This window comes from Phyllobates terribilis, unplaced genomic scaffold, assembly GCF_046119375.1.
Source record: "Phyllobates terribilis strain yellow unplaced genomic scaffold, ASM4611937v1 Scaffold_10__3_contigs__length_209671492, whole genome shotgun sequence".
Taxonomy (NCBI): domain Eukaryota; kingdom Metazoa; phylum Chordata; class Amphibia; order Anura; family Dendrobatidae; genus Phyllobates; species Phyllobates terribilis.
Window position 1 is genome coordinate 151,417,864 of NW_027362770.1, and position 22,331 is coordinate 151,440,194.

Here is a 22,331-nt window from a genome sequence, read left to right on the forward strand (position 1 = left end):
ACTAACATCAGCTGTACCCACCTGATCGGCCAATAATCTAATGTACATGAGGTCTCACAACTCTTCCCCGACAAATGATGTTGGGAGAGAGAGAAGGATCTGGCACACCAGATTTCTGACGGCTGATAAGCCACGGCCAGAAGAGTATGGCATCGGCTCTCTCATAGAGAACACAAGAAATCTTGTGTATTGGGCTATCGGGAGAAATAGCTGCCGGACGAATGATTGAGCAAATGATCATTTGGACAACAGTTATCTATTATGTATGGGGGGCTTTACTCCTTTACTTTGTAATATAACATCTTAAAGAAGTTGTCCACTACTTGGACAACTCCTTATCATCCACCACGCTTGGCCCTGACAAAATAAAAAAGCTTATAATCACCTCCCGTGTTTGCACTGTTCTCCTTGGGGCCCCCATGCTGTCGTTGTGACACGTGAGGCCGGCGCCCAAACAGTGCTGGCGTTACTGCCCCCACCTCCTCTCGAATTGAACATGAAGAGGAAGTCAGAGAGCAACCACAGCCCGGACTTCATCTTCATGTTTGATCTGTCCGAAGGTGGGGACATTGACACCAGTGCTGATTGGGCACCGGCGCCACGTGTCACAACAACAGCACGAGAGCCCCGGGACCGTGAGTGCCGACACTGTTGGAGTATAGGCTTTTTTATTTTATCGGGGCCAAACATTTAGCTCAAGAAGGGGATGTCCAAGTAGTCGACAACCCCTTTAAGGAGAATTCCTCCATTTTTTCTTACAAATTTGACCCAATGAGGGATGCTGTATTCCAACTCGGTACAAGTTGGGAGGATGTCATGTGCATACAGTCTTTATGATTTTTTAGCTACCAACCAGAAGATTAAAAAGATTTTTAATTGGCCTAAATAGGACCCATTACTTCTACCGTTATTACAAACTCCATCTTTTCCTTGGAATCTTCTGTACAAACTTTGAAGTTCTTCTCAAGCAATTTTTAAGTCCCTCAAATCCTGTTAGACGCCCTGGCAATTGCTTCTCCAAATAAGAGATCCCTACAAAAAGGCTTCCACTTTGAAATGCAAATGAGACACTACTTAAAAGACGGAGCGGTAGGTAATGATAAGAAAAGTGTTTGTTTTTCAGTAGCACTTGTTTCTAACTAAGAAAGATCTTAAAAGCTATAAGACAGATGAGTGCAAGCCATTTTCTGTTTCTTCCTCTAAATGAATGCAGTGGCTTTGTTTGGTATATTAACATAAATCTTCAGTCGCTTGTCATTGAGCACTCATCAAGTATATTCAAGATATTAATTCATAATTACATCTTTAGTTGGTAAAAAGGAGTCAAAAAAGATGATAAAAACTATCACATCAAGGTTTTTTTTGCCAATTTTTAAAATATTTTTTAAGTCAAATTTTAATAATTTTGCTTTTAATAAAATAAATTATTGAGATTAAATATGCCAGAATATAAAAACAGACATTTTTTTTCCTTATCAGACTATGCTCCGTTCACATCTGCACGGGAAGATCCTAATAAAGCCCACACTGCAGATTCTATCACATTTTATAAACAAAATAAAAATAAAAATAAATCACTTTTTTGGGTCAAAATGCTGGGCACTTTGGTAAAAAGCAAACTTGTTGGGTGCCATTGGTAGATGTCATATCGCCAATTCAGCACTGCATCATGGTTTCCATTATTTAGAAAAAAACTTGAAGAAGATGTACAGAGAGAGACCTAAATTTTCCATGTAGGTTTTTATATTATTATTAATAATAATAATAATAATAATAAGTATTATTATTGTTATTATTAAAACCTACATGGAAAATTTAGGTCTCTCTCTGTACATCTTCTTCAAGTTTTTTTTCTAAGTATTATTATTAATATTAATATTTCAAATCCTTCCAATTTTAATTAATGGATTTACATTTTTTTTATTAATTTTTCTTCCATTTTACATCATTAACTTTGCCATTTGAACAGAGAAAAAAAAACACTCAACCGGTTATAAAAATGGTATAAAAAATATGTGCAGAAGAAAAAACTCCGTGGTCACCATAAAAGGAAAAAAAGCCCTAGTTCAAGTGACTCTCTACCCTGGGATGGAAAAGTAACTATACATTTCACAAGTATAGTCACCCTACCTGGTGCAATCCATTTGCCTCTAGCTGCCTCTTTCAGTTAGATCGACATTTCTTTCCTCCTACCTCCAAGATGGCCACCACAGTGGCATGGAGAGCATAATGGTAAATCTAAGCCAAGCCTCCCCAGCCTTTTCTATCTCACAGCAAAGGACATGCAGGGAAGACATTTTTTTGTCTCAACATGCCACCTTGGAAGAAGGAGGAACAGAATGCCGATGTGAGCGGAGGAGGCAGCGGGAAGCAAATGGAGCACATCGGGAAGGGCCACTGTGGCGCCCCTGAGGGTTCAGTCGCCACAGGGGTACTGCACCTCAGTTGAGGTGTGGTATCTCCTCTTCCAGGTAAGGATGGAGCACTTCTCAGGACCCTACTTCACCATTCAACACTACACCACTCCTGTCCTGTAGGGGGCCTAAATGCACCAGGGTGCTGCCCCGGTCCCGGATATAGGAGATGGGTGTTTACCAAAGATAGGGGGAACCATGTAGTGGGTGAGGGTGGAGAACACACTTTTAGAGTACACTTACCCATTCATATTTAATCTTCAGCCATCTTAAGTTCAAGGTCTTTGATTGTGATCTTCATCGCTGAATGTGGCTTTCTGCTAAGAACCTGCAGCCTATTGAAGATACATGATCCTCGTTCTCTGGCCTTGAGACGGGGAGCGGGTCAGAGTTAACCACTGTCTCTACCCGGTCAAGGTCCCTACCCAAGAAGGCCTGGAGGGGAGCAGAGGAGGCAAGCTCCACAGGCAAAAGGATCCCAGGGGGATGCAGATGGAGCGGCATACGCCACCTGTATTTCTTATTCTGGCCTAGTCAGAGGCACTCCGGCTGCAAGAGGGGTGACCGGCCCCCGATATCTGACTTTGCTACTTAACGTCTCAGTCAGAAAAGCCCGGAGGCTTAGTGGATCCCAGGAGGGATACGGACGGAGCGGCATACGCCACCTGTACCTCTCTACCTGCGTTTATCCAGTGGGACCCGGCCTTACACCTAGTTCTAACCACACAAACAGTCAAGCGAAGACTTAGTGGGAGAACTCACCAAGGAGAGGAACACACACACCAGAGGGGTCTCAACAGGTGATCCTGATCTATCTGGAAAGTGCCCGCGACTTTGCGGCCTTGGTCCGCACCTCCAGGCGCTCACAGCGGACCTCCTTCTTTTGGGGCTGCTCCAGGACGGCCCCACTTCCCAGGGTGAGGGCTGTGAGCGTCACACCACCACAATGGCATTTTTTTGTCTCAACATGCCACCTTGGAAGAAGGGGAAACAGAACGCCGATGTGAGCGGAGGAGGTAGCGGGAAGCAAATGGAGGACATCAGGAAGGGCCACCACAATGGCATGGAGGGCACATTGTTAAGTCTAAGCCAAGTCTCCCCTGCCTTTTCTATCCCAAAGCACAGGAAAGGCAGGGAAGACATGTTTTAGTCTCGCCATGCCAGCTTGGAAGAAGGGAGAATGGAATGCCGATGTGAGCGGAGGAGGCGGCGGGAAGCAAATGTAGGACATCAGGAAGGGACACCGCAGTGGCATGGAGAGCACATTGGTAAGTCTAATCCAAACCTTCTCTACTCCACAGCACAGGAAAGCTAGGGAAGACATGTTTTAGTCTCGCCATGCCACCTTCGAAGAAGGGGGAACGGAATGCTAATGTGAGCGGAGGAGGCAGCGGGAAGCAAATGGAGGACAATAGGAAGGGCCACCACAGTGGCACGGAGAGCACATTGGTAAGTCTAAGCCAAGCCTCCCCTGCCTTCTCTACTCCACAGCACAGGAAACTCAGGGAAGACATGTTTTAGTCTTGCCATGCCACCTTGGAAGAAGGGGAAACAGAATGCCGATGTGAGCGAACGAGGCAGTGGGAAACAAACCAAGGGCACCAGGTAGGGTATCTACTATCTATATATGAGAAATGTCATCTGGAGCGGCGGTGCATGTGTGACTCCTTTAATTGTCTTCTGTATTATTGGAGTTCAAGGCTTTATTTTTGGAACTCCAATAGCAGTCAACAGAGATACAAATATGTACGGCCACCTTTAGGCTGTTTTTCCCTGTTGACAGCCACCTCTCCGCCAACAGCAACATCAGATAACATGGGAGGGGTCAAATCACGGTGCTGCTTCGTGCTGTCACCACTGTCAGTGGAGAGGTGGTCACGAATTCTCAGCTCTCTATATTGACTTCAGTGTTATTGGAATTCTGGTTTGGGAACTCCCACAGTATTCAACAGAGAAAAACATATGTTCAGCCACCTCCGCACAGATAGCGGCTAGATCTGTACTTATCGAACCCCAAATCCTTTTTTTATCTAATCATTCTTTTTGCCCCCTTTGTGACACATAAAATTACATCACATGGTCGTGGCAGGTGTATGAAGAAGGCTAATGAATGCTGAAAAAACGAAAACCCATAAAATAATTGCAGAATCGCGGTGTCTTTTTTTTTCATCATTTTACCACACCTGATATTTGCTTCCCGTTTTTTCAGTATATTTTATGGTAACATGAATGGTGTCATTCAAACCTATAACTCGTCCGATAAAAAATAAGCCTTCGTATGGCGATGTTGAAGAACAAATAAAAACTTACGGCTCTGGGAAGAAGGAGAGGAGAAAAACAAAAAGAGCAAAGACAGAACATTTCCTGGTCATGAAGGGGTTAAAGGCTCTCTACTTTATGAGTTGTATCTAATTTTCTTTGCTAATTGTACTATACTGATACTGATAAGACAGTACCTGGTCCTATTGATGCTGATTTAAAGAGGACCTTAGTCCAAAAATTAGAGTTAAAAAATCCTTGAGCTCCCCTGATTGTGACTCTTTTTTCCATTTTGCGCTACGTCGCTCCATTGCAGAGATATTTACATTTGTTTCTCCTGGAGCGCACTATGTGAAATTTCAGATTTCAACTGGGTGTTTCTTCAAAATCTTCTCTGGGGTGTGACCTTTTACCCCTCTCTCCCTGATGCTGTCAATCACGGCTCAGCAGCATCTGAAACTGTTTGACTGCTAGGACTGTAATTGGGAGGGAGGGGTTAAAACACACACCCCCAGAGATAACTTTGAAGAAACACTCAGTTGCGCTACAAGCAGAGATTTCACATAGTGTGCTTCAAGAGCAACAAATGTGAATATCTCTGCAATGGAACAACATAGCACAAAACGGAAAAGAGCGGCAGAATCAGGGGAGCTCAGGAATTTTTTTTAATAAGACATTTAACTTTGTTTCTCCTGAGCAAGTGAGCGGTCCTCTATAAAGTAGTGTTACTGTAGCAGAAGAATATATATTACATAGGGCCTTATTTATCAATCTTTTTTCTAGACAGTTTTGGTAATTCTGCCCTATATTCTTCGGTGTCTACTAAATATGGAAAGGTTGTCCAAGTGGCATGGAGACTTCGGTTTATAGGGTTTAATGTCTGATAAACACACATTTTCAGTGTCATTGAATGGCTTCATAGGATTGATAAACTGTCTAATGTGAGACGACTCCGGCCGACTATTAATCACAAGGCCTATAAAATGTTCTGTCACTGGAGAACGGAACGCTTTCACATCACACAAGTGGAATCGGCTCAGTTTTATGGAGTGGTTTAATCCTCTCAATAGGTATTTAAAATGCTAATACCCACCATTACAATACTGAATAACGGGGCCTCATTTCATAAAAGACAATCCAATAAAGCATATTTCAGTGACAGCTGTTTATTATTTTCGGCATGTTGGAAATGAACAGAGAACAAAGTTTTGAGTCCAATTTCAGGGCATATAACATCTGTCTACCCTATTGTTCCAGGTTATTAATATGAGGAGAGTGATAATTTAAAGGGATACCAAATTAAAATTTTACATTTGATATTTTTATTTATATTTTATACAGCTGGGTACGACAATTTAGGAATCCACCAAGCCACCTGCACAGAATAAAGACCTTCTTACCACAAAAAAAACACAAACAGTAAAACAATGTTATACAGAAACGCAAGATCCTCCGAGCAAGTTAAAAGGTAACAAAAAAACATACAAAATTAGCTTTTAGTGCCACTTTTGTTTTCATAGGCTGTGTCTGGTATTACAGCACAATATATAATTGAACTGCAATACCAGACATAGCCCACGAAGGGCGCAATTTTAGGAAAAGAAAAAATTAAACCCTTTTGTATCTCATTCCAGATAGAACAGTTAAGACCAATATGAATTTGCTGAAATTGAAAAGAAAAACAGATTACTTACCCTGTCCATATAGACAAAGAATAGGATAAGCAATATCAGCTCAGCCAAAAGAATTATCAGTAAAATGATGAAAAACTGAAAAAAAAAGAAAGAGAATTTATTTTTGCCATTAATATTTTAATCAAAAAATGATATATTTTACAATAATCTAATTGCAAAAAAAAAATTAATTACATTACTGGGTTGAGGAACTTCAAATCATTTCTGATTTTTTTTCTAAAATATCAGATTTTTGGTTGGTAGGACGAGAGAGAATTAGCTAAAAAAAAAACAACTCCAACATTAAAGCTTTTAATGTTCTGAGAATGCATGGCCAAAGTGGTCTACCGATGGTCAGATCAAGAGATGTTATAAAAAATGTCTACCGATGGTCAGATGAAGAGACGTGACCAAAAAGGTCTATCAATGACCAGATCAGGGGAAGTTACAAAAAAGGTCTGATGGTAAGGTCAAGGTATGTGATCAAGAGGTCTACCAATGGTCCGATCAAGGTATGCAATCAAGAAGTTCTACCGATGGTCAGATCAAGGTATGTGATCAAGAAGCTCTACTGATGGTCAGATGTAGGTGTGTAATCAAGAAGGTCTACAGATGGTCAGATCAGAGGGTGTTACAAAAAAGGTCTGCAGATGATCAGATCAGGGGATGTCACAAAAAAGAATTGCAGAAGGTCAGATTAAGGGATGTTCTAAAAATGCCTACCAATGGTCAGATGAAGAGATGTGACCAAAAAGGTACACCAATGACCAGATCAGGGGAAGTTACAAAAAAGGTCTGCAGATGGTAAGATCAAGGAATGTGATTAAGAACATCTACCAATGGTTAGATCAAGGTATATAATCAAGAATGTCTACCGATGGTCAGATCAAGGTATGTGATCAAGAAGTTCTACTGATGGTCAGATCAAGGAATGTACAGTTATATGAAAAAGTTTGGGCACCCCTATTAATCTTAAGCTTAATGTTTTCTTAAAATTGGTGTTTTTGAAACAGCTATTTCAGTTTGATATATGTAATAACTGTTGGACACAGTAATGTTTCTGCCTTGAAATGAGTTTTATTGTACTAACAGAAAATGTGCAATCTGCATTCAAACAAAATTTGACAGGTGCATAAGTATGGGCACCTCACCAGAAAAGTGACATTAATATTTAGTAAATCCTCCTTTTGCAAAAATAACAGCCTCTAGTCGCTTCCTGTAGCTTTTAATGAGTTCCTGGATCCTGGATGAAGGTATTTTTGACCATTCCTCTTTACAAAACAATTCCAGTTCAGTTAAGTTTGATGGTCGCCGAGCATGGACAACCCTCTTCAAATGATCCCACAGATGTTCAATGATATTCAGGTCTGGGGACTGGGATGGCCATTCCAGAACATTGTAATTGTTCCTCTGTAAGAATGCCTGAGTAGATTTGGAGCGATGTTTTGGATCATTGTCTTGCTGAAAGATCCATCCCCTGCGTAACTTCAACTTTATCACTGATTCTTGAACATTATTGTCAAGAATCTGCTGATACTGAGTGGAATCCATGCGTCCCTCAACTTTAACAAGATTCCCGGTGCCAGCATTGGCCACACAGCCCCAAAGCATGATGGAACCTCCACCAAATTTTACTGTGGGTAGCAAGTGTTTTTCTTGGCATGCTGTGTTTTTTTTGATGCCATGCATAACGCCTTTTTGTATGACCAAACAACTCAATCTTGGTTTCATCAGTCCACAGGACCTTCTTCCAAAAAGAAATTGGCTTCTCCAAATGTGCTTTTGCATACCTCAGCCGACTCTGTTTGTGACGTGCTTGCAGAAACGGCTTCTTTCGCATCACTCTCCCATACAGCTTCTCCTTGTGCAAAGTGCGTTGTATAGCTGACCGATGCACAGTGACACCATCTGCAGCAAGTTGATGCTGCAGCTCTCTGGAGGTGGTCTGAGGATTGTCCTTGACTGATCTCACCATTCTTCTTCTCTGCCTTTCTGATGTTTTTCTTGGCCTGCCACTTCTGGCCTTAACAAGAACTGTCCCTGTGTTCTTCCATTTCCTTACTATGTTCCTCACAGTGAAATCTCTGAGACAGCTTTTTGCATCCTTCCCCTGAACAACTATGTTGAATAATCTTTGTTTTCAGATCATTTGACAGTTGTTTTGAGGAGCCCATGATGCCACTCTTCAGAGGAGATTCAAACAGGAGAACAACTTGCAAGTGGCCTCTTTAAGTAGCTTTTCTCATGATTGCATACACCTGGCTATGAAGTTCAAAGCTCAATGAGGTTACAAAACCAAAAAAGTGCTTTAGTAAGTCAGTAAAAAGTAGGTAGGAGTATTTAAAACAAGAAAATGATAAAGGTGCCCAAACTTATGCACCTGTCAAATTTTGTTTGAATGCAGATTGCACATTTTCTGTTAGTACAATAAACCTCATTTCAAGGCAGAAACATTACTGTGTCCAACAGTTATTACATATATCAAACTGAAATAGCTGTTGCAAAAACACCAATTTTAAGAAAACATTAAGCTTAAGATTAATAGGGGTGCCCAAACTTTTTCATATAACTGTAATTAAAAAGGTCTACAGATGATCAGATCAGATGTTATTTCAAAAAAAGGTCTACCGATGGTCAGATCAGGGGATGTTCCAAAAAAGGTCTACGAACAGTAAGACCGTGGCATTTTGCAAAAAAGGTCTACTGACTGTCAGATCAAATGATTTTACAAAAAAATATTTAACAATAGTCAGATCAAGGGATGCATACAGAAAAGTCTACTGATGGTCAGGTCAAGTAATGTGACCAAAAATGTCCACTAGTGGTCATATATTGCAAGGGGCTATTGCCAAAAAGTCTACTGATGCTCAGATCAAGGGATGCGAACAAAAAGGTCTATCGATAGTCAGATCACAGAAGGTTACAAAAAAAATTCTAATGATGGTCACATCAAGAGATGCAAACAGAAAGGTCCACTGATGGTCAGATCAAGTAATGTGACCAAAAAGGTTTACTAGTGATTATATATTGCAAGGGGATATTGCAAGAAAGTCTACTGATGCGAAATTCAGATCAGAGAATGTTACAAAAAAAAATTCTAATGATAGCTGGATTGTAGAACGCTGCAAAAATTCTAGAATTGGCCGATAACAAATAAATGTGCTGCTTAAAGTAAATTTTAACATATTTAGTCATAAGAACTCTAAGAATTTTGTCTAGGTGTAGCCACCTAAAGGGGAGGGGGGTTAACAGGTCACTGCATATTATATTTTAATTAAGTTCAATGTGAAAATAGCATCAAAATATCTACACCCCTTGCTGAGAGTGACAATATTGGTCATACCCATACAAATGGTCCAATGACTACACCGTAAGTCATAACAAGGTCATAACAACAGGCTACACCACTATTTCTATCATCCATTCTAAATGACTTCCACAATGACATAATGTTATGTACAGTTCAATTATAGTAACTTACACTTAGGAGGAGGCACTTGTTTTCCTTTATAGCACCAAGACAACCCAGGAAACCAGTCACCATGACAATTGTGCCAATGGCAATAACTAGATTTGCTGCCGACAACGAAGGGAAACTGGGTGAAAATGTTGCAAAGTTTCCTTGCGATACAGAAAGCCATATTCCCACTCCTAGCAATCCACAGCCACAGAGCTAGAAGAAAGAAAAATAGAAAACATTCAATGATTTTACTGCTGATTTTCTATATGGTTAATTATATTCACAATGCAACATAATATTTTTTACACTAACATACAAATTTACGTAAAAAAAATTGACAGTTTAAAGATGGCCACAGATGGAGTTCTTTTCTTTTTGTCAAAACACCACAGTCAAAAATCCCCAAGACTGGGTAGGTTTTAAAGGAAACCTAAATTTATTACACTCTCACCTCCCTAGTAATTTCTCCCTTCAGGTCCTCTCGTCTGGTCCTATTGTGACTGTTACACAAATTGACATCTCCTTCCTACAATTCTGTGTCTGGCAGTAGGGCAACCAGCTTCAGTAGCATCCTTCCTTTACGGCTATTAAGCACTAGGAAAATTTAGCACCACGCCATGTTTAACCTCCTTTCCTTTTCAATTTGTCATCCCAAAATGAAAGAAGCCATTGGCAGAATGAATGATTATGTCTTCACACAATTTTTAGTTGGGTGGGAAGGTGGGAAGATTGGCCTAATTTTCTGTGCCTCTTAGAACATACTATCAACAATAATGTTTCAGCCAATTGACTAGTCTAAAATGGTGCTACTCATATTAATAGAAACTAGAATTGTGGGTGGAAATTCCCCAAATAGGAAACAATGACAAAGCAAGCACACAAAGATTGACTGTCCATAGTCAATTTTGGACAACCATTGACATGTAAACATCATACTTAAAGTCCTCATACACTTTCAATTAAAATGTTTGACAAAGACTTGATGATTTCTGATCGGCCAACCATGTTTTGTTTACGGAGGCTCCCTGACTTTCATCGGTCAAATGTTAAGGAAGGTAGAAAAATCAGGTTTAAATTTAATTGCTCGATCTTTTTCCTTTTTGGGGAGATAACGCTACCAATGTCCTACCATATCCCCTTTGAAAACATGAGCACTTGACTGATTTGGGCGTTCATGTGTATGGAGTGGTTGGGAGAGATAGTGGTCAGTTGAACATGCCATGGGTACGGGCACCTAAACTTCAGCTATTGGTTGGACATATGCCCAACCTTGGACATCTTGAGATATAGTCTCAAACTTCCAAAAATGGAAAGCTAGTGACAAAAAATAAAAAAAACTTTCTAACATTCTGGAAAATCTCCTTACATGGCCCAGTTCTCAGCTCTATGATGGAGCAGATTCAGATATTCTCGCAACATATTTTTTGGTAATTTTTTTTATGTTGGCTAGAGTTTTCCCCTAATCATTTATCCCCTACTCGCCTCTACAAGTTCTTCTGCCATTTATCACTAAAGACTTTGCCTACTGTAAATCAAGAGAGAATTGGATTTGAAGTAATGGCTCCCATAGGAATTTAGTTACAATTGCTTTCTAATTTACTACTCAATCACTCACATTTTTTAGGTTGAATATTAAACTCTGAGAAAATAGTTGTAAGAACTCAAACCTGTCAAATAGTTCTTCTGAAGGATGACTTTTTTTTACGTGAAGCCCTCAAAATGCTATAAAATTCTGATTAAATTATGACACGGAGAACGTGACTACAGATTTTCAGTTGAGTGCCTATTTCTCTTTTATGGCCCTTTAATATAACTTGCTAAGTGGCCCTACTGCTTCACTGCACATTTCCCCCTTATTTTAAGTAAAAGACCGATGTAATTGACCACAAGGACTATAAAGGAAGCTATGCGTAAAACCCAGACCAGAGGATATTACAGCAATTATTTCAATTTTTTTCTGAGAGTAAAGAAAAATGAGCTCCATCAAGTTTAAGGCAACAGCTTATTTTGCGGAAAGCAACATTTTTATTTCTGAAAGGCCGGTGAAGATAATTGTAAATGGAAAACAAAACATATTACTGACAAAGTAAACAGTCTTAAAGTGCTTGTACATCTTACGCAGCTGTGGCCAACAGTTATACCTCCTAACCCTTCCCATATATATGCGTGCTTATTTTCGGCTGAATGTGCATGTGTTTTATATGGGGAGGGGAGAGTGAGCCGCCACCAAACACCCTTGGGGTGACCTATTGAATAGAATTTGGTATTCAACAATCCTGATCCTTCTGTCCCCAGACATTATCTATCAGAGAAGCACCCATAGGAACCCTCATACACATAAGATAGATAGTGGTCCAACTTTTCTACAAAATGTTTGGGTTTGAGATAAACATTTTATGGGATTCTACGAGTGAAATGACCAATCTGTAGCAAGGCCACCAACTTGGCATCATCATTTATGGTCTCTTCATTGAGGGCTTAGGCTCCACAGCTCAGATGCAACTCTACTCTCTACAAGAATGATGCCACAACGTCACAAAAAATGGGTTTGACTCAAAGTGGTATCCACACTTATCACCTCTCTTGTGAAAAATGGCGGTCCATTAAATGGAAAAGGCCAAAAATAAAGGAGCAGCCTTAGTAGATTTGTGACTACTCTTTTCCCCATTAATAGAGAAAGTTATGGAAACTAGAGATGAGCGGATTCAGATTTGCCAAATCTGGGAAATTGGGAAATTTGATTGGCAACAAGATTATTTTCCACAAATTTAATGTCCCTTATGGTCTGGGGTCTGGAGAGACCCCAGAGCATAAAAGATGTAAGATGTAGAAAAAAACAATAAAAAAAATTAATAGTTCATTGTTCACGTCCGCTGCTCATTGTTGCCCAGAGGTCTTTTTATTGCCGCAATTTCACACTCCAACCATAGCATCTTGACTCTATATCAGAAGTCTCGGCCTAGCATGCGCCAATTTGCGTCACGACCTTGTGACGCACACTCTAGACCGTGACTTACCCTGGAGGGCATGCGCAGGGACATCCGGGCCTAGTTGTGGCCAGAGGTCATGGCCTATTGTGAAGATGCTTGGAGTTTAACTACGCAGCAGCGGTAAGAAGAGGCACCAAGGACCGTACAATGGAGAGTGAGAAGTAGAGGTGGCCAGAAAAGAAAGCGGTGATGTGAATTCGTATTTTGAGTAATTTTTTAAACTTTTGCCGATTCTCCATATTTCAGCAAAATGGCAGCCAGCTAGTCAACATTTTGCCTAATTCGTGTGGAGTGAATTACAAAGAATCTGCCTTCTAGAAAATACAAATTTCTATAAAATACAAGTAGAACTCACTGAAATTTATTCGAAAAGCTCTAATGGAAAAGATTTTGATTTAGCAAATGGGTAGGAAGGGACACCAATGTTTCTGATAAGTTGGAACAGTGAGTATACAGTAAATGTCTAAAGTGAGACTATACGGCTACTAAGAAGTCAATGGCAGGGATGGAATTATGTCATGGTGGAATGTGGTTGTTGAAGCGAATGGGAACTGGGCTGCAGTAGTCTAGATCAGGAACTGAGTGGTAGTAGTCAAGATCAGGAACTGAGTGGTAGTAGTATTCGAGATCGGGAACTGAGCTGTAGTAGTTGAGATCAGGAACTGAGCAGTTGTAGTCGAGATCGGGAACTGAACGGTTGTAGTCGAGATCGGGAACTGAGCTGCAGTAGTCGAGATCAGGAACTGAGCTGTAATAGTCGAGATCGGGAACTGAGCAGTAGTAGTCGAGATCAGGAACTGAGCGGTTGTAGTCGAGATCGGGAAGTGATCTGTAGTAGTCAAGATCGGGAACTGAGCTGTAGTAGTCAAGATCGGGAACTGAGCTGTAGTAGTCAAGATCGGTCACTTCACAACATATCGAACTGTGGTTTTTCATACTTTGATCTTTCGGCAATGGCACAAGTTGATCGGTAGGGGTGCCAGGTGTCAGAATGGGTCAAAAATATCAGATCTATGAGGTTCTAAGGAGAAAGTTACCATAGTTCACTAGACCATAGAAACCAGGAGAAGGAATAGGAAACCAGAAAAATTTAGTATTTAGCGAGATGAAAAAAAATCACAAAATGAAAGGTAAATATGGTATACGGTATATAAAACAAAGTACCATTTAAGAATCAAACGCTAAGATAAAAATGCTGTGAAGCGAAGTGTTCCTTTAAGTCAAATTCTATCTGCAAAGTAGACACAAAAGTGGAAATATTGAACAGGGTATAGTGCTGAATTTGTCACCTGCCCACTCAATCTACTCTCTATTAATCAAAAGTCGGAGGAAAAAAATGTGTACGTATGTATAACATGCACGTTGGCGCCAAAGATTAATGTTACCAAGCCACAAGATGAAGTCTACACAAACGCCACACAAATATTGGCCAGTTTATCAATGCGAGATCAATGTCACTACTACGGTGTATAATTTTATACATAAATTAAAGCCACTAGAGTGAAATAACGAGTGCGGCAGGGTGAATATTTACAACCGCAGTACCAGGCCTTCCAATCTATCTCCTTCCCACCATCATTTAAGAATTTTCCGCAATCGGTTTGATGGAGACAGTGATTGGTTGGGATAATAAAACCTGAGCTTGCAATGACACTGACTGCAGCTCTGCAATTGTGCTGCTGCCGCAACTAAGCCATAGGCTTAGTCCTGCCTTACAATACAGAGGTGCGTATTTTTCATTCCAATGAGAAGCAAAATTTATTTGATCCGTGATTTATTTTCTTAAGACATTTTATTCAACATTGTGATTTTGAGCAAGGATACTCACAGTCCTTCATACAGAATAATAGGCCCCACATAGTCCTCCATACAGACTAATGGACCCCCCATAGTTCTCGATACAGAATAATGGCCCCCACATAGTCCTCGATACAATATAATGGGCCTCACATAGTGCTCCATACAGTATAATGGGCAATACATAGTCCTCCATACAGAATAATGGGCCATACAAAGTCCTCCATACAGAATAATTGCCCCCACATAATCCCTCATACAGAATAATGGGCCCCACATAGTCCTCCATACAGTATAATGGACCCCCCATAGTTCTCCATACAGAATAATGGCCCCACATAGTCCTCCATACAGTATAATGGACCCCCCATAGTTCTCCATACAGAATAATGGCCCCACATAGTGCTCCATACAGTATAATGGGCCTCACATAGTGATCCTTAGAGTATAATGGGCCATACATAGTCCTCCATACAGTATAATGGCCCCACATAGTCCTCCATACAGTATAATGGGCTCCACATAGTCCTCCATACAGTATAATGGGCCTCACATAGTCCTCCATACAGAATAATGGACCTCACATAAGGGTGGTGGTTCCGGTGTCGTGGGCCAAATATAACCACCTTGCGGGCCAGATTTGGTCTACGGGCTGGAGTTTGACACGTATGTCTTAAGAGGGATAATTGCATGTGGATCTGTCAGGCACCATGACTCACCCTATTCAAGTAAGGGTGGCGTAGCTTGAGATAAGCTGTAGTACAAGGAACAGTCATAGCCTATTATGTCTGCTAGAGCTGGTCCTACAAAACCTCTACATATCAGTGTTGGTGTTTGGGGGTCCAATAAAATATTAAAGTAAATTCCAGAGTGGCTTTTTTAAGACTTTATCCAATAAACTCTTACACCAGGAAGGTTCCTTTAAAGGGGTTGTCTCCTGCTTGGATAACCCCTTCTTATTCCTCATGTTTGGCCCCGTTAAAATGAAAACACTTGTACTCCCATCCGATGTAAGCACCATTCCACCGGTTTTGGCACTCGCGTTCCCGGGGCTCATGTGAATTAGAGCCCAATCAGCGCCAGTCTCACTATCCTTGCCTTCTGGACTGTGGCTACTTGCTGACTTCCTCTTGATTTTCGATTTGTCTGAAAGCAGGGATAGTGCTGATTGGGTGCAGAGCTCACGTGACATGATAACCTCTCGTGAGCCCTGGGAGGGCGAGTGCCGACAACGCTAGAATGGCGCCAGCACCAGAAGTGAGTATAGGTATTTTTATTTTAACGGGGCCAAACATCAGGAATGAGAAGGGGTTGTCCAAGTAGTGGACAACCCCTTAAAGACCTTATCCAATAAACTCTTTGGGTACATTTTTGCCCTCATCTCCTTGTGATAATGGAAGCGTTTCATCAACACCAGAGATTCTCTTACCGGTCTTGATGTGGTGGCACGCACCTCTTAATGAATCAGGCGAGGCGCGGAGTGACATGTGCCGCTATTTGTGCCTCGCGACAAATCTTACTCCTGCATCTGCTGGAATACGACTTGTGGTGTAGACAAAAGTCGTCGATTATCATGAATTTGACGAGCATGGGTCGCCACACTCCTTCCCCATCAACTTTGTCAGAGCTGGGGTGAGAATGGTGTGCAATCTCATTTATGACAAATGACAGGACCTTTTAAAAGGGACCTTATAGGAAATCTGTCACCAGATTTTTCCTAATCTGAGAGAAGCATGATATAAGGGGCAGAGATCCTGATTCTGGAGATGTACAGTACAGACCAAAAGTTTGGACACACCTTCTCATTTAAAGATTTTTCTGTATTTTCATGACTTTGAAAATTGTACATTCACACTGAAGGCATCAAAACTATGAATTAACACATGTGGAATTATATACTTAACAAAAAAGTGTGAAACAACTTAAAATATGTCTTATATTCTAGGTTCTTCAAAGTAGCCACCTTTTGCTTTGATGACTGCTTTGCACCCTCTTGGCATTCTCTTGATGAGCTTCAAGAGGTAGTCCACCGGAAATGGTCTTCCAACAATCTTGAAGGAGTTCCCAGAGATGCTTAGCACTTGTTGGCCCTTTTGCCTCCACTCTGTGGTCCAGCTCACCCCAAACCATCTCGATTGGGTTCAGGTCTGGTGACTGTGGAGGCCAGGTCATCTGGCGTAGCACCCCATCATTCTCCTCCTTGGTCAAATAGCCCTTACACAGCCAGAAAATTACAAGATCTTTTTTTTTTTCTAAATACAGATCATAATATGAAATATATACATATGTATATATTTTTAAAAATACATGATAAAAAAAAGATTTAAATAGTAAGTTATTTTCTGATGACATATTACCATTAAGAAATATGGCATGACTTCAAAGAGATTGTCTGGATAGGCCTTCAATACATATGACTACATATACTTTATGGTAGAGACAGGAAGTCCTGTCTGATGTACATGAGACTGTCTCTCACATTGCATAGACTTGATTAGGGACCTTCCTTCCAGAGGACAGGAAGTTTAAAATATTTCTCGAGATATTAAACATGGTTCTATTCCAAATCAGTAAGATAGGGATAAGTAATATAGCAGCTGTAGAACTCTATTGTCCAATTTTACATATGGGCCCATGGAGATTTTTAAGATTCCATGATATATCATAGAGTTGGTACTCCAAATTAAACAACTTCAATTTGCAATTGTAAAGAATATTTTCTGGTCCTTCATTGGGAACCCTCTAATACCACATTTTACCTAGAGAGATGTCATCGACAATTTCCCCTAAGCAATATTAACTGGTTGCTCTAAGTTCCAGCAGTGTGGGAGATTTCAAGCACAAGAGTTTGATTTCCCTACAGCACTCCCGCAGGAATAATGAAGTATTACAAGGTATTCCATTTGAAATTAATAGGCTGTGTGATTAAAGCCAGCTCCTCTGCCTTATCTTCCACAACCTATAGGAATATACAGACTATCAGAGGCTGGATTAAAGGGATGTTTAATCAGTTGGTAAAAGTTGAATGAAGGTGTGATGTATAACAGCAGGATAATAGTACAGACTATTTTTACTGGTACAATTGGTTTCACAGAGATGCTTGGAAAATAAAAAAAAAACCTTCAAATATTAATTTCCATTTTGAGCCTTTGTGATTTATTTCTTTATTGTGGAACTCTATGGGTTTGGTAGGGAATGATTTATATATTTCTTTACACCTGAATACATTTCAGTAGATTGCAAATTGGAAAAGTGAAAAAAAAAAAGAAGAAAAGGAAGAGGCTGAAAATATGTAGCATGTGTCGGGGCAGAATGCTTTTTATGCCCATACACCACATACTGGTAAATTCTCGCAATGCTGAAAGGAATATGTTCCAGGGTATTAATTACCCAGTAACTTATCTCCGCCGGATGATTTGGCAGCAGCAAGGCGCTTCAAGAACAAGGTCACTCCGTTTAAACAAAAAGAATATTCACTGTGTCACAGTCATTCAGTGAATATCTATATCTGTGCCAGCAGCCATGAAGAGAGGTATCATTATGAGAGCCAATGAGAGAGATTTCCTAAGCAAAATGGGCATTACTGAATAGTGGTGCATAGGGCCCCATTTATCGACAGAAGGGCACACATTCATCATACATAATAAAACGTGTTGCACAGGATGGTCCCACTTTTTTATGCATTTTTCCAAGGACTATTGCTGCATATGATCATTTAAAATTTTGGTAAATTTTAATAAATCTTTTGAAATGTATTTATTAAAGGTCACAATGGGGACAATTTATCAACAGTGCTGAACGGCACAAATTTATCACACATAATAAACTTGTTGCACAAGATAGACCAGTTTTTTTGCTGCATTTTTCCAAGGACTATTGCTGCATGTAAAAATTAAAAATTTTGGTAAATTTTAATGAATCTTTTGATTTATGGTGGGGGCCAATCATACTAAGTGATGGAGTTGATGGGGGCCGTTATACTGAGTGGTTGAGCTGATGGGGGCCATAATACTGAGTGGTGGGGCTCATTGGGGCCATAATAATGAAGGGTGGGGTTGGAGGGGGCCAATCATACTGATTGGGGGGCTGGAGCAGGCCAATCACACTGATTGAGGGGCTGATGGAGCGATTATCCTGATGGAGGGCAGGTGGGGGCCAATAATACTGAGGGGTGGGGGACATAATACTGAGTGGTGGAGCTGATGGGGGCCATTATATTGAGTGGTGGGGCTCGTTGGGGCCATAATACTGAGGGGTGGGGTTGGAGGGGGCCAATCATACTGATTGGGGGGCTTGAGAAGGCCAATCACACTGAGGTGCTGGTGGAGCGATCATCCTGATGGAGGGCTGGTGGGGCCAATCATACTGAGGGGTGGGGGCCATAATACTGAGTAATGGAGCTGGTGGGGGCCATAATACTGAGTAGTGGGGCTGGAGCAGGCCAAACATCCAGATTGGGGGGTGGTGGGAGCCAATCATAATGAGTGATGGCGTTGGTGGGGGCCATAATACTGAGTGGTGGAGCTGGTGGGAGCCATAACACTGAGTGGTGGGCCTGGAGGGGGCCATCATACTAATTGGGGAGCTGGTGGTGGTGGTGCAGAACGGTTCAAATGTATCACTTATAATAAAAGTGTTGTGCAGAATACTCCCCTACTTTTTGTAAACAAGTTTTCCATATATTTTTGCTGCATTTTATACTTTAAAATTTTGGTAAATTTTAATAAATCTTCTGAAAGTTTTATTAAAGAGCACAATGGGTAAGATTTTTAAAAAGTGTTAAAATTCATAATTATACAGAATGGTACAACTTTGTCACACATAATAATTGTGTTACCCAGAATATTTTCCATTTTTATTTCCACTTTTTTTCCACGGATTCTTGCTGCCTTTGATAGTTTAAAATTTTGGTAAATTTGAATAAATCTTCTAAAATGTGTCAAAACTCTACTGCTAATTGTGCAAAACCATGTTGTACATAGCAAGCGATAATTATTTGTCTCAAAGGGGTGTTACACAATTTGGATATTTACGGCATATCAACAGCATATGCTAAACATACGTCCCACCTTTAGGACCGCCGTCCATAGTGGCAGCCTATCTAGCCGGTCTGAGGCCTGTGAGTTGGAGAGGGCTCAGTGCTGCTCAGTACTGGGCACACTCCCCTCTCCTGTCATCAAAATTTCAGTGGTATCCGAAACCTCAGGATGCGGATAATAGAATGGTGAATCATGCACCTGAAATCTTCCTGATCCACCATTCAGCCTGCGCTTGTGAGTCTGAGACTCTGTACGCTAAATCATTCCTGTAGTGTGGAGTCTCAGTACTAACACTGCACAGACAAAAGCAGTGTGTCGGGGGACTGGAGGGAGCCAATCAAACTGAATGGAGGGCTTGATCAGGCCAATCATACTGATTGGGGGGATGGTGGCCAATTATGCTGAATGGGGTGCTGAGGAGGGCAAGCATACTGATTGTGGGTGGGGGGGAAATCATACTGAATGGGGAGCTGCAGGGGGTCAATCATACTGACTGAGGGAAGGTGGCGGCCAATAATACTGAATAAGGGGCTGGAGGGGGCAAATCATACTGACTGGGGGATGATGGGGGCCAATAATACTGAATAGGGGGCTGGAGAGGGGAAATTATGCTGATTGTGGGTGGTGGGGGCCAAACATACTGAATGGGGGGCTGAAAGGGGCCAATTAAACTGATTTTGGGGGGTGGTGGGTGCCAATCATACAGAGTGGTGGGGCTGGTGGGGCCATAACACTGAGTGGTGGGGCAGGAGGGGGCCAATCGTACTTATTGGGGGGCTGGTGTGGGCCATCATGCTGATTAGGGGGCTGGTGTAAGCCAATTATACTGAGTGGTGGTACTGGTGGGGGCAGCAGCGGCGATTGTATCCACGCCCAGGCACTGACTGACAGCCAGCTCTGTACTAATACACTGTTAAGCTGGCTGTCAGTTAGTGCTGGAGTGCACAGCCGCCACCCGATACGAACTGCTCGTCTATGACTGAAAACTGGAGGCTGCCAAGAGGAACAAAGTTAATTTCTTCCTGGTAGCCTTGTAGGGCATTCAGTGCAACGGCCGGGCAGCTTTAGAATGCTATTAACCTATATATTAACCCCATATTTGCAGGTTAATAGCATTTTGGGACATGACAGGTTCCCTTTAAAGAGATTGTCCACAAATAGAAAAGAAGGGGTCTGTTTGTTTTTTTTCATTCCAAAAAGAGCACCACTCTTGCCTATAGGCTGTATCTGGTATTGCAGCTTAGCCCTTTTCACTTGAAGGGAATTGTACTGGGCTACCAAATACAAACCGTTGGCAAGTGCCTATTGCAAAAAAACTAAAAAAATTACTTTTTTTTCCAATCCAGGACAAATACGGTTCAACATATCTACTTTGTAAAGTGCACACAATATGTTCTAAAGTCAACCAGTGTCTGAGGTTTGGATTAAGTTAAAAGACAGTAATAGAAACGATGAAACCTTGAGAAATAATTGAATTTTTTTTTTAAACATTTTGCAATTTAATTAGATTTGATAGCACAACAGAACGTGTTGTGGGCAATTATTTCATTAGAAGTGGCTGAGAATTGAGCAGCGAGCTTTAGCCTTCGAATCTCCCTGTTACTGATGTGTCACTACAAAGTTCAAATTAATTACAGCGCCGATCAAAAGGTGTGAAAAACTTTGCTTCATTAAACAGTCTTGTGTTATAAAATAAACTTGTTCTGAAGAGAGACGTTCATTTAAGACATTACATTGTCCATTCAGTATATAGGAAAACTACAGATCTGTCCCTCATTACCTTTCTTCCTGGCACAACATATCCTGAGATAAGTGGTCAGTTTTAAAGAAAACATGATTTTGCAATACTCTGTCAGGAGATGTTTATGCAATATATATCTATATATGGCCACCTAGTGATTGTGATGCGAGTTGCAAGCTTGTCAAGAGTTTTCCGAATTATGTCATTATAATGTATTGATTAAACATCATGACAAATGGGGGTCCTGAATAGTGATGAGAGATCATGCTCGTTACTCGAGATTTAACAGCATGCTCGGGTGTTTTCCGAGTATCTTCAGCATGCTCAGGTGTTATGTTTGAGTCACTCTGTGCGCATGATTTGCGACTGTTTGACAGCTTTAATACATGTGAGGAATATCTGTTTCTTAGGCATTCCTCACATGTATTAAAGCTGTCAAACAGCCGCAAATCATATACACGAAGTGACTCAAACATAACACTCAAGCACGATGAAGATACTCGGCGAGCACCGAAGCATGCTCGCCGAAATTGTTCACAGAACATACTCACTCATCACTAGTCCTGAATGAAATTTACAGGAAGTTAAGGTAGACACCAGGGGTGTACCTATAGTGGGTACAGAGGTTGTAGACGCAACTTGGTCATGAAGCCTTGCATGACCCAAAAAGTCCTTTGGCCCATATAGAAGACCAATACTACTAAAGAATTGTGATAGTTGGGGGTCCTGTTGGAGAATTTGCACTGGAACTTCACAGCCTCAAGTTATGTCCACTGGTGGACATGTCTTAATATACAAAGGATGAGACATTATATATGGAGAAGAGTAGATGTGCGCAGATCTTTAAGATTTCAAATTTGCCAACTTCGCCAAATTTTCCCTAAAAATGTGATTTGCATTGAATAAGTTTGTGTGATATCAATAGTGGAACCTTGTAATTGCTCAGAAAATACATGTG

At 41.0% G+C, this 22,331-nt stretch overlaps 1 protein-coding gene across 3 annotated transcripts in view; it reads right to left on the reverse strand.

Moving 5' to 3' along the window:
- Positions 1–22,331, reverse strand: part of TSPAN9 (tetraspanin 9) — a 692,453-nt gene that overhangs the window by 30,816 nt on the left and 639,306 nt on the right. For all 3 annotated transcript variants that reach the window (XM_073649938.1, XM_073649939.1, XM_073649937.1), the window contains 2 exons: positions 9,828–10,019; positions 6,368–6,442 (listed from right to left, as the gene is read on the reverse strand). In XM_073649938.1, the coding sequence (XP_073506039.1) occupies positions 6,368–6,442; positions 9,828–10,019 (267 nt within the window). The remainder of the gene's footprint in view (positions 1–6,367; positions 6,443–9,827; positions 10,020–22,331) is intronic.